The sequence below is a fragment of the Dipodomys ordii genome, unplaced genomic scaffold, assembly GCF_000151885.1.
Source record: "Dipodomys ordii isolate 6190 unplaced genomic scaffold, Dord_2.0 Scaffold20, whole genome shotgun sequence".
In the NCBI taxonomy this organism is placed as follows: Eukaryota; Metazoa; Chordata; class Mammalia; order Rodentia; family Heteromyidae; genus Dipodomys; species Dipodomys ordii.
In genome coordinates, this window is record NW_012267236.1 from 9,081,303 (window position 1) to 9,099,084 (window position 17,782).

General features: G+C 46.6%; 1 protein-coding gene across 3 annotated transcripts in view; it reads left to right on the plus strand.

The window, feature by feature from the left end:
- The window catches only part of Kif3c (kinesin family member 3C), a 42,439-nt gene that overhangs the window by 12,675 nt on the left and 11,982 nt on the right, over window positions 1-17,782 (plus strand). For all 3 annotated transcript variants that reach the window (XR_001174947.1, XR_001174948.1, XM_013013503.1), the window contains exons 2-5: window positions 11,984-12,085; window positions 13,435-13,557; window positions 15,316-15,434; window positions 15,841-15,957. Coding sequence is in view for 1 of the 3 variants with exons in the window: in XM_013013503.1 (XP_012868957.1) it covers window positions 11,984-12,085; window positions 13,435-13,557; window positions 15,316-15,434; window positions 15,841-15,957 (461 nt within the window). In the remaining 2 variants the exon portion in view is untranslated. The remainder of the gene's footprint in view (window positions 1-11,983; window positions 12,086-13,434; window positions 13,558-15,315; window positions 15,435-15,840; window positions 15,958-17,782) is intronic.

Here is a 17,782-nt window from a genome sequence, read left to right on the forward strand (position 1 = left end):
AAAAAAGGAAGAAAGGAAAGAAATATAAGGAAAAAGTATAAAGGAATTGTGTTACTACATGGCTGGGAGATGCACTTAAAGGTAGTAAATAATGGAGAGAAATCCTGGGTTGATAATGTTATTCAGTTGTATTCAATTATTGGTTCCTGTGATTTTGGACAAGTCACTCCTTGCCCAGGGGCTGTAAGAAATGATCTGTACATACTCTCTGCACCACTCACTAGTTCACCTCAGAAGAATCGTGTCAGGAGCCGAGGGTCAGACTCAGTTTGAATGGAGGGCAGTGAGGGGTGGAGGGAAATGACTAAGCCTTAACTTGGAAAGCCAAGTGCAACTTATGACAACCTCTGGACCCTGTTTCTCCTCTGTCAGACATCAAGACCATCCAGTTCTGGCTCTGTCATCTCAATTTGCATCCTCTAGAAAGCCACAAATAAGTGAAGCAGTCGTGGGGAGAGATGTAGGGCTCAGGTTGGGTGCTTAGGGTTTGCTTACTTACTGACTTTTCTTCCTACTTCTCAGAATTCCTACCTTGGCCAGCACAAAATTGGGACCTGAGTCCAACTCACCTCACTTCCATAGCTAGGATTTTTTGTAATTCCCCAATTGTTCTTGCTTCTGATGAGAGAATTCCTAGCACTTTAAAGTTCAGTCATTTATATTGTCTTTTTAGCCATCGTAGGAGGAGACTCAGACACAATGTCCTGATTTATATCCCAGGGTAGAGAATCACTGAAAATAGCCCTATTCATCTGAAAATAGCCCTATTCATCCTCTCCCCTTCATCTTGGTTTTTCTTTCCTTACTGCTGACTCCTCAACACCTACCATCAAAGAGCCACAAAAGGAGAAATAGGTCTAGCAAAGGAGTGGCTTCTTTAGGGGATGAAAACGGGGTCTGGTGAGCTGTTTCATTTTGCTCCTCGTGATGAGAGGTGAGCACACCCCAGTGAGTTCCTAAGTCAGCAGGAAGTGTACATTTGCTTGTACTTGATCATTTATAAAGCACTTTGCCAAGCTGGGTGCTGGTGGCTCCCGCCTATCATCCTAGTTACTCAGGAGGCTGAGATCTGAGGATCTCAGTTCCAAGCTAGCCCAGGCAGGAAAGTTGGTAAGACTCTTATCTCCACTAAACTACCAAAAAAAAAAATAGCCCAAAGTAGAGCTGTGGCTCAAGTAGTAGAATGCTAGCCTGGAACAAAAGAAATTCAAGAATAGCACTCAGGCTTTAAGTTTAAGTCCCAAGAAAGGCATCAAATCTAAAAACAAAACAAAACAAACAAAAAACCCAGCTTTAATGTTCTTGGCATTGTTGATGAAGCCCTTCCCTTCATTTAACTGTCTTTCAGGATATTCTCTCCTTGTTGCCATGAGTACTGCAGGTAATACAATATATTCATAAGAACATAAAAAAAAAAAAAACCAGCTGGGCACCAGTGGCTCATACATGTAATCCTAGCTACTCAGGAGGTTGAGATCTGAGAATCACAGTTCAAAGCCAGCCTGGGCAGGAAAGTCTGTGACTCTTATCTCCAGTTAACCACCAGAAAACCAGAAGTGGCACTGTTACTCAAGTGGTAGAGTTCAAGCCTTGAGCTGAAGAGCTCAGGGACAGGGCCCAGGCCCAGAATTCAAGCCCCATGACTGACAAAAAAAAAAAGCAAAAAAACCCACTTTCCCATCCGTGATCCAACTTACCCTTCTTCCCCAAAGCCTGAAAGGGAGTAGGTATCCTCCCCATGCTATAGAATGAGAAAGGACCCAGGAATGACTTAGGTAATAGTAAGGAGGGGTGGCCAAGGTGCTTTGGCACATGTTCTTTATGTCATTTCACCATGGAACTTGCAACATGGCCTTTTTCAGAAGCACTTCAGACTGGGACTCCAGTGATCCTAACTACCTCTCCACAGGACATGGAGGATTCTAAGCATTCATCCCAGAGGATCCCTCAAAGTCTTACCCAGGCAGAAGCAGCTTCTGAAACAGGAAGAAGCCTTTCAGCTGGAAGGGAAAGCAGTAGTGCCCTGAGCTTTCCTGATGCTTCCTGACTTCGTAAAATACAAATCCCAAGTACTGCTGCTTTCCAGCATGCCTTCTTTAACTGAACCTCAAAGAAAGCCTAGAATGGAAAAAAAGAAAAAAAAAAGGACACTGGAGTTGGAGTTAGGAGGCTGATATTTAAATATTAGCCTGTTGTGGGCTGTGTGTGTGTGTGTGTATGTGCGCGCGTGCGTGTGAGTTTATATACCAGTCCTAGGGCTTGAGCTTTGGGCCTGCATGCTGTCCCTGGACTTTTTTTATTCAAGGCTAGTGCTCTACACTTGAGCTACAGCTACACTTCCAGCTTTTTTGGTGTTTAATTAAGAGATAAGCGTCTCATGGATTTTCCTGCTTGGGCTGGTTTTGAACTGTGATCCTTAGATCTCAGCCTTCTGAGTAGCTAGGATTACAGGTGTGAGTCACTGGCCTGGCTAGACTGCTGTTTACTGGCTCTACTGCTGTTTACTGGCTCTCTCACCTTGAACTAATAATCACTTCACCTCTTTGAGCCTTGATGTTCTTTTATGTTGAATGGAGATGAGTCGATCTTGTAAGGTTCTTGTGATAATTAAAATCATCTTGGGATGATTAACGTAGAAAGGACTTAACTATCTGCATGCCAGTAGCTTATACTTATAATCCTAAATACTCAGAAAGTGGAGATCTGAAAGATGGTGACTTGAGGTTAGCCTAGATGAAAAAAATCTGCTAGACTCCATCTCTAAAATAACCAGCAAAATGCTGGACTAGAGCTGTGACTAAGTAGTGGAGTACCAGCCAAGCAAGCAAAGCCAAGTAAGCACAAGGTACTGAGTTCAAACCCAATTATCACACAGACACACACAAAAAGTTGCTTACTCCAGTCACAGACATATAACAAGTTGCATCTGAGACTCCTGTCTTAGATTAGCTGACAATGGCAGGGCAGAACGGATTTGGCTTCTCAGTCTCTGGAGAGTCAGCTGATGGTCTGTCTTTTCCCTGAAGAGCTGGCAAGGCCTGGCTGTCTTATTCTAGCTTTTCAGACCATCAACACCTAATGAGTTACTGCAGCTTCCTTTTTCCTACCTCTGGTTTCTTCTCCCCCTCCCTTTCTTTTTCCTCTCTCCCTTCTTCCTTCTCTTTCATTCTTTTTTCTGGGATTACAGGTCTGCACCACCACACCCTGCTATCCCTCTAGTTTTGTACTCTGATTGTTCCTGATAGGGAATGGGAGAGCCTCTGAGAAGCCCCAGGCTCTGTGGACACACTGACATGGTTTGGGGCTGTTACTTTTACAGTAGACCTGCCTCTGATCACTAGAATCTGGGCATTGATCAAATTAAGAAATGATTCGGAAAATGCATAGTCAGTATAAGAAAGATACATACAATGATTCTTTAATTAGGGGAATCCCAGACTTAAAGGACTCTATTTTGGGGGCTCAGATTAAGCATAAAGCGGAGTGTCATTGATTCCTAGGATCTCCTTGGCTGCCATGTGATTTGTATTTCTTAAGAGTCACACAGCAGCACCTGGAGCTGCTGGTACAGCCTCTGCTGGCCTTTTAGTCACACTGGACTTATTTAGAACCAGCAGGACCAAATGCAGTCCTGCCCACTGGCTCCACCCACCTATACTCTTTTGCTGTGACAGATTACAAAGGAAGCATTGATGGAGCAGCTGAGAGTTCCGGGGGACTTTTCCTGGGCCCAAAACTCCATATTCCCAGGCCCTATGCCCTGTACACCTCAGTCTGAATTGGGCTGAGGGATTGGAGGCATTGCCTTCACCCTGCCCTGCAATGGGTGATAATTATGGATAGAGACAAAGGAAGAGATCCCTTGTCCTGCCCTCCAAAAGTTAGGAAAATAAAAAGGGAAACATTAAAAAACCAGTTACAAAGCAAAGAAAGGAAGCCGATGCATGGCATAGTTGAGCACGTAGGGTGAAATGGCACGGGGTTTTGACTGGGGAGGAGAGGCTGAGGCTTTGTATTTGGACGGAAGCCCCCGCCATAGATTCCATGCCAGTCCCCTCTTCCAGCACAAGACTGGTCCTGTCCACCGGGCTTGGCTGAGAGTGTGGGTTTGGGTAAGTGGGCAAGACTTGGCAAGGAAGTGATCAGGCCAATTCAGTTGCCATTCAGTCCACGTCAGCGCTGGGGCCCAGCAGAACTGCCAGAGGCACTGGCGTCTGATAAAAGGTAGTCAGTCCTTCTGCAAGGGTTTTCTTCATGGAACTCAGGGTCAGTCAGCAGGAGAGGTCTTAAAGCAGAGTTCTGATCTAAGGAGCAGACTATCAGGAACCCATCCGGGAATGGTGTCATAGGATGGGCATGAAGGCCTTCAGAGGAAATGAAGAATTCAGACCCCAGGTCTAAATGTTAGCTCAAATTCTATCTGATAATGTTTGGACATGTTCAAGACCTCAAAGGCCTGAAGTGCCTATTTGTAGGGATCTGGAGAAAGTGAATTACCAAAGAGCTCTTGGATTTGGGGTTTTTTGTTTATTTAGTTTGTTTTCTGTTTGTTTGTTTTCTTTTGGTTCTGGTTCTGGGGCTTGAACCGGCGCCTGGTGACTCAATTTTGAGTCTATAATTATAACAAAATTTAAAAATAAAGCCAGGTGCCGGTGGCTCATGCCTCTAATCCTAGCTACTCAAGAGACTGAGATCTGAGAATCAAGGTTCAAAGCCAGCCCGGGCAGGAAAGGCTGTGAGACTCTTATCTCCAATAAACCACCAGAAAACCAGAAGTGGCGCTGTGGCTCAAGCACTAGAGCACTAGCATTGAGCTGAATTGCTGAGGGACAATGCCCAGGCCCAGAGTTCAAGCCCCATTACCAACAACAACAACAAAAAATAAACAAAAGTGGCCCCACTATTCACTGTTGGCAGTAGGTTATAAACTACTAGAGGTAACTCTTCAAATTTCCTTCTAAAAATGTCATCTAGCCAGGCTGATGACTCACACTTCTAATCCTAGCTACTCAGGAAGCTGAGGATTGTGGTTCAAAGCCAGCTGGGGCAGAAAAGTATATAAGACTTTTTTTTTTTTTTTGCAGTTGTGGGGCTTGAACTCTGGCCTGGATAATGTCCCTTAGCTCTTCAGCTCTAGGCAAGCACTCTACCACTTAAGCCACAGCGCCACTTCTGGTTTTCTAGTGGTTTATTGGAGGTAAGAGTCTCACAGACTTTCCTGCCCAGGCTGGCTTTGAACTGTGATGCTTACATCTCAGCCTTCTGAGTAGCTAGGACTACAGATGTGAGCCACTGGCACCTGGCCATCTGTAAGACTCTTATCACCACCAGAAAACTGGAAGTAGGGCTGTGGCTCAAAGTGGTAGAGCACTACTAGCCTTGAGCTAAAGAGCTCAGGGACAGCACTCAGGCCCAGAGTTCAAGCCCCATGACCAACAAAAAAAAAAAAAGCAAAAATTTCTATTTGAAAAATCCTAAAATTCTGGGGCTGGGAAGGTGGCTCAGTGGTAGAGTGCTTAACTCACATGCACGAGGCCCTGGGTTTGATTCCTCAGCACTACATAAGCAGAAAAAAAAATGCTGGAAGTGGCACTGTGGCTCAAGTGGTAGAGCGCTCACCTTTAGCTGAAGAGCTAAGGAACAGTGCCCAGGCCCAGAGTTCAAGACCCACGACCAACAACAACAACAAAAAATCCTAAAATTCTAAGGTGTTCATACTATAAATTACCCAATGGAACTATTAAACCATCCTTTAAATTATAAAAGAAAAACCTTGAAATAGAGTGGGGTACAGCTGGCTCAGGTGTGTAATCCTACCTACCCAAGAGGCTAAGATCTGAGGATTGCAGTTCAAAGCCAACCCAGGCAGGGAAGTCCATGAAACTCTTATCTCTAACCACCAAAAAGCTGGAAGTGAAGCTATGGCTCAAGTGGTAGAGTACTAGCCTAAAGCAAAAAAGCTGGGACAAGGCCTAGACTCCAAATTCAAGGTTCCCCCTGACCAAAACTAGAAATACTCGGTAAAGTAGAGCTAGCAGGACAAGCTTTTTTTTTTTTTTTTTTCTTCCTGGTACTGGGACTTGAAATCAGAGCCTGGCACTTACTCTTTGGCTTGCTTCCTCAGCTGGCACTCTACCAGTTAAGCCAGCCTCCAACTTGGCTTTTGCTAGTTAATAGGAGTCTCTTAGACTTTTCTGCCTAAGCTGGCTTCAAACCTCAATTCTTTCATCTCAGCCTCCTGAGAATTATAGGCATGAGCCACTGGCACTGGCTTAGCTTGTATTTTTAGCAGATCATCTATAGAGATGAAAAAGTATGTGTTCATATGGGAAAATCTAGGGGTGAGGAACTAGGACAAAGGGAAGGAAACTGATTAGCCGTCCTAGGAGAAATGTCTCGTTTTGTTTCTGTGGTTATTTTGATATTTAGCTTTTTCTTTTTTCTTTTTGAGAGAGACAATAAATTTAAGGGTATATCTTTTATAATATCCTAATAAACCACTAACTACCCCAGGACTAACTTCTGAGATAACAAATTTTATCCATTTTTCTTTTACCTTCTGTAAACAGTAAAATTTCCTTTTCTTTGTCCCCAAATCTATTACTCTAAAGACTGCAGGACGTAAGCTCTTCTATACATTAGCATTGATTGGAAAAGTCTAGACTTCCCTTCTCATTTTGGATTGCTATCATTTCCAGGCCTGTCCTTTTATCCTTTCTTTGTCTTTGCAGACTAAAGAGTCCTATTTTTTAGTCTCTTAGCCCTGGGAGGACCTTCGCTGCCCTTCTCTGCATCTCTTCTCTCCTTCGAGTCTCTGGAGAGGCTGTAGGGAATGAAATACACAGTTATTCCAGATTCAGCTGCATCATGATTCTGTACAAGGGTATAATGGGTTTTGTTTTGCTTCCAAAAAGCCTTCACAATGGTTGCTGGCCAGCTGCTATTGGCTTTTTAGCTGTGGTAGCAGATTAAGCCAATGTCTTCTGGGATACTGAAGAATCACTCTCCTCTCCACTTTCCCCTTTCTTCTGGCTCCTGACTGCCCACAGCTATCATTTCATGAGCTAGGATCAATTTCCCCCAAATGGAAAACTGTAATGGAAGCCCCCCTGCTTTTTTTTTTTTTCTTGTCAGCCCTTATGGCCTAAAAATTTTCTTGTTCTTCACCATCCAGAAGGATTGGGAGGGCATCTGTGAAGTTGGATGTTTGATCTGAACGCTCTTTCTAGAGCAATTTCTAATATAGATCAGTCTTGTCACCCAACACTTGAGCATTTTTCCATTTAGGGAAATGTCTGTTTATTTTTCTCTCTTTTCCCTAATCCACTTCCACTTTCTCCATCTTTACTTCCTCTCACCCCAAAAATAACTTTGAATAACCTCTGCAGTGCAGCTTTGCCAAGAGCATTTTTAAAACAAATTCTATTTGTATCATCTTTGATTAAGTAGTTGTACAAAGGCCAGGAGCATTTTAACCTCCAAAGTTCTGGCCACTGGCTTCTCTGTGTACAGCAATAACCTATTTTATGTCAGCTTGAAAGAACTCTCAGAGGTGAGTCAGACATGATTTTGTCTTACTGGAAACATCTTGATTGTCCTTTATTTAATTATTTTATTTATTTATTGCCAGTCCTGGGGCTTGAATCCAGGGCCTGGACACTGTCGCTGAGCTTCTTTTGCTCAAGGCTAGCACTCCATCACTTGAGCCACAGACCCACTTCCTGCTTTTTCTGTTTATGAGGTACTGAGAAATCAATCCCAGGGCTTCATGTGTGCCAGGCAAACACCCTACTACTAAGCCACACTCCCAGCCTGATTGCCCTTTAGCTGGTCCTGTTTCCTAAAGTACCTAGAGCACCTCTACTGTAATAGGAAGGACTTGGGCTTTAGAACCAAGCAGGGCTGGGTCTAGAGTCTACACTCAATTTCAGTGGTCATGATATGACTAACTTTGGATGGTTGCTTAAATGGTGGTGTTAATCATATGTCCTCACATCTGTAATCCTAGCTACTCAGGAGGCTGAGATTCTGAGGGTCATGCTTCAAAATTAGCCCAGACAGAAAAGTCCATGAGACTCTGATCTTCAACCAACCACCAGAAAATGGGAAATGGGGTTGTGGTTCAAAGTGGTAAAAGACTAGCCTTGAGCAAAAGAGCTCAGGGACAGTGCCCAGGGCCTGAGTTAAAGCCCTATGACCAATAACAACAAAAAAGTCTTATGTCCCTTCAAGCAGTCTTTCCCAAATGTGAACATACACAGAAGTCACCTGAGAATCTAGGTATACAACATAGATTCAGCTTCTCTAGATCTGGATGTTTTAAAAGCTTCTCTCTTAGGCAATTCTAATAGGTAGCCAAATTTGAGAAATGTGTCTTTATTAGTGACAGTAAAAACTGTTAGTGTCACATAAAATGCTGAGAAAAAGCTGGGCACCAGTGGCTCACGCCTGTAATCCTAGCTACTCAGGATGCTGAGATCTGAGGATCACGGTTCAAAGCCAGCCTGGACAGGAAAGTCTGTGAGACTCTTATCTCAAATTAACCACCAGAAAACCAGAAATGGCACTGTGGCTCAAGTGGTAGAGTGCTTGCCTTGAGCTGAAGAGCTCAGGGCCAGCTCCCAGGCCCAAAGTTCAAGCCCCACGACCGACCTCTTCCTTTACCTCTCCCCCTCCCCTGCAAAAAAAAATGCTTAGAAAAACGCAAAGACTCAGGGCTGAAATGAATAAATATGCCCACATTTGGACACCAAGCCAAGCATCAAACTTACCCAGTAAGTAAAGCAGACTTGAAATAGATAACAGGAAGAAAAGTTAGGATAGAGTTCAAAAGAAAGGACCTGAGGGGCTGGAAAGGTGGCTCAGTGGGAGAGTGCTTGCCTTGCATGCATGTGGCCCTGGGTTCAATTCCTCAGTACCACATAAATAGAAAAACCAGAAATGGCACTGTGGCTCAAGTGGTAGAGTGTTTGCCTTGAGCTAAAGAGATGAGGGACGGCGCCCAGGCCCAGAGTTCAAGTCCCATGACTGACAAAAAGAAAAAAAGAAAGGACCTGGAATTCCTCTGCAACCACCCCCCCAAAAACCCTCAGGCTCTGTTCATCAAATACTGAGCACTTGCTTTGTGCCAAGCCCAAGGAAACTCTTGAGTATGAATGAGACATGATTCCTGCCTTGAAGGAGCATGTAGCATGACAGAAGGTAGATAGGTTATGGGAAGTGGTAGGAATATTTCCACGTACTGAGGAGGACCAAAAGAACATGAACTTGCTGGATCTTGCAGGATAAGCAGCAGTTTTCCAGGTGGAGAGGAAGAGTCTGTGAGGGAGCTGCAGGTTTTTGGGGTGAAGCTGGCGTGTAGAACGTAGGTGAGGAGTGATCGGTCAGGAGGCTGGCAGGGAGGGAGGCGTACTGACACACCCCATGGGGCCTGTAACTGCTATAAAGCTTGGATTCTCTCTGTGTGGAATTAAGCCCACTGAAAATTTTGAAATCAGAGGGTCGTCTGTTCAAACTTGTGTTTTTGGAGGATCCTTAGGAGTCTTGTGGAAGATGGATGTAAGGGGAAACTGAGGCAGTGGGGAGCCCATAGTCGGGCCCAGTCAAGCTGTGAGAATTGCATTGAAAGCAGCAGGTATCAGTGAGGACAGAAAAGCTGGGAGTAGTCATCACCCCAAGATGCCAATCTGATGGCGTTTTGCATGGCAAAGATCAAGGGGTGGGTGAGTGGGATGCGGGGGAGGGAGTAGGAGGTAAGGTAGATAAGTTGCCATGCATATTAAATTTCAGGATTTACTTCCTCTCAAGGTTCTACAAGGGCCAAACCTTGAACAAGAAGGAGTCAAGCCGAGCACCAGTGGCTCATGCCTGTAATCCTAGCTACTCAGGAGGCCAAGATCTGAGGATCATGGTTCAAAGCCAGCAGGAAAGTCCTGCAGGAGAAAGTCCATGAGACTTATCTCCAATTAATCACCAGAAAACCGGAAGTGGCTCTATGATTCAAGTGGTAGAGCACTCACCTTGAGCTGGAGCTCAGGGACAGTGCCCAGGCCCAGAGTTCAAGCCCCATGACCGCCGCCACCACCAACAACAAAAAGGAGTCAGGACGAGTTGTCAGGTGATGGGTTGGTGGTGACACCATTAGCTTCTCAGTTGGCTTTCCTTTCTTCCTGGCTTCCATGGCTGGGGTAGGGGGACTGGTGTGCAGTTTTCACCACCCCCACTGGCCCAGCTTTGTTCAGTGTCCACTGGCACCAGCACCTCACCCATCCCAACCCTTAGCTTCTTGTTCTCCGAGTCTGGTGGTGTCCCCCTTCCTCTGAAAGCCAGGCAGGTCAGCCATTTCCACTGGTGGGGAAAGAAATGTCAGCGAGGGCGGGAAGGCAGCCAAATTCTTCTGGTGGCTCAAGGTGATGTCAACCTTCCTGGAAGCCTGTGATGAAATCAGAGAGCAGCTGTTGCCCATAGACAATAGAGACAGTGCATTTTATGGAGTCACAATCCATGCAAATGAGTTAACTTCAGCTTCCAATTCCAGTAGCCCCTACGGAAGGCCTGTGGCCAGCACTCATCCAGACCTTTCTACAGCACTAGGCTCTTAGAGACTGGGGTGCAGGGTTCAAATCTCTCCTCTTTGTTACTTTGTAGCTGCCTGGCCCCAGGCTAGCTCTTCTCGCTTTCTTCATTTGTTCAATGGGGAGAGGAGTAGTCCTCTCCCTTCCGGAAGACAGAGATAATGACAGTTGAGGACTTGGTTCATCACCTGACAGACAGTGCTCCGCTTGTTCACCAGCCATGGACTGAAGGTGGTTGTGTCCCAGTACTCCAGATGTAAGCACTGAGGGGAGTAGTAGTTCACCTATGGCCTCCAGCCTGGTAGGTAAAGCCTCAGTCTCGCAGACTGTCAACAAAGCTCAAGCTGCCCCTGGAGCCCCATTGGGTTGCTACAGAATCTCTCTCTTGGGTTTTTCTTCTGATTTCTATGAAGGTCAAAGATTAGACCCTTTCCTGCTGCCTATGAGGTGAGCTGTCCTCTTGACTTAGGAGCTGTTTAGCTTAAGGGCTGGGCAGCTTAGTTTCTAACTTTTCTCTCCCTTTCCTGCACACCAGCTGGGACCTAGTTGTCAGGATTAAATCACCACCTACTCTCCTTAGAGACATGGAGAACCAGTCTTCCCTCTGTATCCAAAGCAAAGAAGTCAGGTGCTCTGTATTCCCAGAGGGGGGCGCTCTCTCTCTCTCTCTCTGTCTCTCTCTGTCTCTCTCTGTCTCTGTCTGTCTCTGTCTGTCTCTGTCTGTTGTCTGTCTTTCTTGTGCCAGTACTTGTGTTAAGTTTGCACTCAGAGCCTGGGCACTGTCCCTTAGCCTTTTTGCTCAAGATTGGCTTTGTATTGCTTGAACCACAACTCCACTTCTGGTTTTTCTCTTTTTTTCTTTTCTTTTTTTTCCCGGTTGGTCGTGGGACCTGAACTCTGGGCCTGGGCACTGTCCATCAGCTCTTCAAGGCTAGCTAGCACTCTACCACTTGAGCCACAGCACCACTTCTGGCTTTTTTCTGCTTATGTGGTGTTGAGGAATTGAACCCAGGGCCTCATGAATGCAAGGCAAGCACTCTAAGCCACCTTCCTAGCTCCCCCACTTCTGGTTTTATTTTTTGTGGTTTTTTTGGTGCTTAACTAGAGATAGGAGCTCAGATTTTCCTCAGCATCCTGAGGAGCTAAGATTGCAGACATGAGAGAGACACCAGCATCCAGTGGGGCTCCTTCTCTTTGCTTTTCAAATGACCGTGTCAACAATGGGAACCTTGTGCTTGGGGCTCCAGAGGCTGGAGGGGAAGATCCATTTTTATCAACGTCCCAGGCAGCATCTGGGAACATCTGACATCACTCCACAAGGACCCAGAACAAAATCACTTAAGGTGGGGCTGTTGTGACTCATTACAAAAAGCCTACCTCTGAACCTCTCTGTGTGTCTATGTTGCCAGGCTATGGAAAGTAAGCTGCTCATTGGCGGCAGGAACATCATGGATCACACCAATGAGCAGCAGAAGATGCTGGAACTGAAGAGGCAGGAGATCGCTGAGCAGGTAGGGCTGCCAGGCTTCAAGTCTCCTTTGGGGGAGGGAGTACATGGTCTCAAAGTCGTGTGTAGGAAATGGACATGACCATGGCTATAAGCTATCATGGACTTGGGACCCTTGGCATTATAATACCAAGAATCGAAGACATACCACTCTGGGTGGCATGGGTCTTCCAGCCCGGGATCCTCCCTCTGGCAGGGGCACAGCTAGCTGATGCATGGTGGCTGTTCATGTAGTCAGCCTCCTCAAGGATATGAGTTTATGGGCATCCATATGACTGTTTACTATCATCAAGAATAACAATTTGGGGGCTGGGAAGGTGGCTCAGTGGTAGGGTGCTTGCCTTGCATGCATGAGGCTCTGGTTCGATTCCTCAGCACCACATAAGCAGAAAAAGCCAGAAGTGGTGCTGTGGCTCAAGTGGAAGAGTGCTAGCCTTGAGCTGAAGAGCTGAGGAACCCAGTGCCCAGGCCCAGAGTTCAAGCCCCACAACTGATAAATAATAATAATAATCATAATAATAACAATAATTTGAGGCAGGTGCCAGTGGCTTACTCCAGTAATCCTAGCTACTCAGGAGGCTGAGATCTCAGGATCCTGGTTAGAAGCCAACGCCAGGCAGAAAAGTCCCTGTGAGACTCTTATCTCCAATTAACCATTCAAAAACGGTAAGTGGTGCTGTGGCCCAAGTGGTAGAGCACTAGCCTTGAGCACAAAGAGGCTCAGGGACAATACCCAGGCCCTGAGTTCAAGCCCTGCAATGACCTCTCCCTCCCAAAAAAGAAAATTTGTAGGTTACCAGTTACATTTTTTTTTGCCAGTCCTGAGCCCCAAATGCAAGTGAGTCACTGGCTCCCAGCTCTAGTTAACTTTTTGACACTACATAGGAGGCAACCAGCCTATGGGGGTAATACCCCAGCTGTTAGGACTGTAGGGTTTCCATCCACATGAGCAGTGCCTGGCAAAGGCATGGCCATAAGGGCTGAGTCACGGGGCTGTGAAGGTGGCTCGGTGGTAGAGCGCTTGCCTTGCATGCATGAGGCCCTGGGTTCAATTCCTCAGCACCACATAAGCAGAAAAAGCAAGAGGTGGTGCTGTGGTAGAGGGCTAACCTTGAGCTGAAGAGCTTAGGGACAGCGCCCAGGCCCATAGTTCAGGCCCCATGACTGACAAAAAAAAAAAAGAAGATGCACTACTTTCTATGGGGTGGGAGCAATGGATATGGGCCTTGGGGTGTGTCCACTTTTTCTTTATGGCCCCCACAGCATTGGGGAAGGCAGGAGCCAGAACAGGTTCCCTTGGCTCTCTCAGTATGTTCTGTCCCATTGACATCCCCTCGTCTTGCCTTGGCCTAGAAACGCCGTGAGAGGGAAATGCAGCAGGAGATGATGCTCAGAGATGAGGAGACCATGGAGCTCCGGGGCACCTACACATCCCTGCAGCAGGAGGTGGAGGTCAAAACCAAGAAACTCAAGAAGGTGAGAGATGCTGCGACATGGCGGCCCTGAGAGCCTCTCTCTAGACAGTCAACTGCCCAAAGGATGTGTATTTCAAGGACCCATCCCCACTTTTTGTTGTTGTTGTTGTTGATCATGGAGCTTGAACTCAGGGCCTGGGCGCTGTCCCTAAGCTTTTTTGCGCAAGACTAGCACTCTATCACTTTGAACCACAGCATCACTTCCAGTGTTTGAGTAATTAATTGGAGATAAGAGTCTCAAAAGGACTTTTCAGCTGGAGCTGGCTTTGAATGGCGATCCTCAGATCTCAGCCTCCTGAGTAGCGAGGATTACAGGCATGAGCCATTGGTGTTCAGCGTCCATCCCCATTTTCCATACACTGCTCAAGTCCTGAGCTCTATTTCCTGGGCTAGACATTGCAGGGCAGTGGCAAGGCATGGGTCTGTGGCAGGGTGGAAGGGCTTTTCCCTTAGAGTGTGGAGTCTCATGGGCTGAAGTCACTTACAGTCATTTCCAGTCTGTCATTGTCATGTGCCATCCTCCTCCTCAGTGACTTCTTCCTTTGACTGCCACAAATGACTCACAGTTTTAGTAGCTGGGTGTGGAGAAGGCCCAGGGATTGTGCTGAGGCCTGAGAAGGAGCCTCATGCCTGGGGAAATCCAGGAAGGGAACACAGCCCCTCCATATAGTGTCCCCAGTCCATGGGATGAGGGTCTAGGGCATGAAACAGCAAGTTCCAGCTGGGATTCCAGTAAGAACATAGAGAAGCCCCAGGCTTGCAATGTGGCTGCAGAGCTGGCCAGGCCTAGGCCCAGATACCATGGCAGTTCCCAGGACACTGCTCACTAGATTAAAAGTAGAACCGGAAGGTTGGTGTTGACCTCCACACCCCTCACTTCTGGGAGCTCCTGGAGAAGCAACAGTGGGATAAGGCACCTACTTCTCAATTTGTTCCATCAGTAACCCAGATGCCAGCCTGGGATCTCCAAATGCCACCTGAATCCTAATTTTTTTCTGTTGATTAGTTGTAGGCTCTTTTAGTTAGTCTATGACTTGATTTCCTTGTCTATAAAGAGTAGGTGTTGGGTGGGGCACCAATGGCTCACACTTGTAATCCTAATTTCTTAGAAGGCTGACATCTGAGGATTGCAGTTTGAAGCCATCCTAGGCAGGAAAGTCTGTGAGACTCTTATTTCCTATTATCCAGAAAAAGGTTGAACTGGAGGTGTGACTCAAGTGGTAAAGAGCCAGCCTTGAGCAGAAAAGCCTCTGAGCTCAAGCCAGGAGCTGGTAGCTCATGCCTATAATCAATCCTAGCTAGTCAGGAGGCTGAGATCTGAGGATTGAGGTTCAAAGCCAGCCCAGGCAGGAAAGTCCGTGATACTCTTATCCCTAATAAACCACCAGAAGACCGGAAATGGCACTGTGGCTCAGGTGGTAGAACGCTAGCCTTGAGCTAAAGAGAGCTGAGGGACAGTGCTCAGGCCCAGAGTTCAAGGCCCATGACCGACCAAAAAAAAAAGCCCCTGATCTCAAGCCTGTAAGTACTGGCATTTAAAAAAAAAAAAAAAAAAAAAGAAGAAGAAGAAAAAGAAGACCAAGAGATCTTACAGGTCCTTTGCAAATAAGTAGTCCACCTTGGCTTAGGATGGTGGCAGCAGCTGGGAGTTCATCATTCTGGGTAGAAGCCTTTGGGCCTTGAGCCTACAGCCCACAGGGCCCCTGATTGGTGCCTTGCCACACTGAGCAGCCTCTGAGCTGCACCTGTCCTCACCCAGCTCTACGCCAAGCTGCAGGCGGTGAAGGCGGAGATCCAGGATCAACATGATGAGTACATCCGCGTGCGGCAGGACCTGGAGGAGGCGCAGAATGAACAGACCCGGGAACTCAAGCTCAAGTAGGGCCAGGTCCTCTTCTGGTTCCGGTTCTGGGTCCCCCTGAATTCCTCAGGGCCTCCCTAACAGACCCCTCTCCTTCCTGCAGGTGGCATCCTGACTGCCTGCAAACTCACAAGTCCATATATTATAGGAATCAATGTGTCTGAGGGAAGAGGGGTAGGCCCAGATCTGGATTTATCTCTGCCCCATCAGTCTGAAGTTGATGTACCCCCAAAGTGGATGCTGGGTACTGGTCAAAAGTAATCTTAAATGCCCCAGCCTTCAATTTTGCCTTAGAAGCAGTGGCTTTCAAGTCCCATTATTGCTATAGAGATCTGTATCCTCCACCATTTTGGCTTCTCCCACCACCTCTGTTGCCTCTATTCACTTCCTCCATTCCCCATTCCTGCCTCATTCTGCTCCCAGATACCTAATCATTGAGAACTTCATCCCCCCTGAGGAGAAGAACAAGATCATGAATCGGCTCTTCCTGGACTGTGAGGAGGAGCAGTGGAAGTTCCAGCCGCTGGTGCCTGCTGGAGTGTGAGTTGCTCTAGCCTGTTGTCTGGGCCATGGGTCTTTCAAGCCCCCTCCAGGTTGGGCTTAGTGAGGGACCTGAGGGCCTGATTGTGGGGAAATGGATGTTTTGAGATTAGGGAACAGACTGGGGAGATGTAGAATAAAGGATGGCACTCTGAGGACCTAATTTGTAAGAGTTTCCATGAAGGAAGGATGTTGGGGCTGGGATAATGGGTACCTCATTTGCCTGAGATGCAAAAAAAAAAGTCCTGTAAGATGAGGGGTAGGGAGACTTGGAGAAGCAGCTGTGTCTCTTTGGCAATCCCAGTGATGCTAACAGCTGGCCACTTCTGGTGAATTCTCATTTGTCAGGTGCCAGAAATAGGAACCATAATTAATATTTGCCCAGCTCTGCTGTGTCAGCTACTGTGTTTGAAAATGTAGACAGAAGATAAATCAGACACAGTATGAGCTCACAGTCTGGAGAGAAATACTGAGAAGCAATCCGATCATGACAACACAGAGTCTAAATCTAATGTCTGTAGCCTCAGTCAGCTGGGTGATTCAGCATTTCCACCTGTTTCCTGCTCCTAGCCCTTGGGTGTAGCTATCCATTGGCTGAGTGTGCAGTGCCCTCTGCTGGTGGTGAGGACCAAAGCTATATATTCAAACTGAACAATGTGACTGCCTCACCCAGCTGGACCACTAGCCCTTTACAGGTAGACTGTAAACAGCGATGAAGGGACAGTCCTTTCCCTGGAGATTCTTTGTACTCTTATCATAAGAATACTGCCAAGGGGGCTGGGAAGGTGGCTCTGTGGTAGAGCGCTTGCCTTGCATGCCTGAGGCCCTGGGTTCGATTCCTCAGTACCACATAAGCAAAAAGAAAAAAGCCGGAAGTGGCGCTGTACCTCAAGTAGTAGAGCGCTAGCCTTGAGCTGAAGAGCTGAGGGACAGCGCCCAGGCCCAGAGTTCAGGCCCCATGACCGGACCCAAAAAAACAAAAGAAAAAGAATACTGCCAAGGTAGGAGAGTAATGTGCCCCAAAGCTGGGATGGGAAGCTAGCAAGATGTCTACATATATCTTCTCCCTGGAATGTCAGATGCCTGTTCATCTGTCTGCTTTCTGTATGGCCAATCTCTACCCATGGGGAAAGTTCATGACCAGAGTCTCTCAGTAAGGTCATTTTGGACTTAAAATCCACCCTTTTAATTTTAGTAGACATACTCTGTAGTCTCATGCCCAGGTTCTCTCCTAGAATCTAGAGAATCTTGATGCAGGAAGTGGAACAGTGTCTTTCTGCTGGTTAATTGGAGTTTGGAGTTTCACAGACTTTCCTGACAGGCTAATTTCAAACCTTGAGCCTCAGATCTCAGCCTCCTGAATAGCTAGGATTATAGATGGGAACCATTGGTGCCCAGCAGAAAATTTTATTTTATTCTTTAGGAGATTGAATTTACCACCTCACACTGTTGCTTAGCTTTTTCCTTCAAGGCTGATGTTCTACCACTTGAGCCACAGCTCCACTTCTGGCTTTTTCTGGTTAATTAGAAAGAAGAGTCTCTTGGGCTTTCTGCCTGGGCTGGCTTCAAACCTTAGTCCTCAGATCTCAGTCTCCTGAGTAGCTAAGATTACAAATGTGAGCTATGGGTGCCTGGCTCTCTGTTTTCTTTTCAAGTAAAGTCACATATAAAAAGTTTTCTTAATGACACCAGGTTTGCATATAACATGCACGCATCTTTCCATGCTCTTTAAATGACCACTAGGTTACTTGTACTATGTAATAAAATGAAAATACTCTGTAAAAAAAGTTTTCTTTGGGCTGCTGAGAAGGTGGCTCAGTGGTAG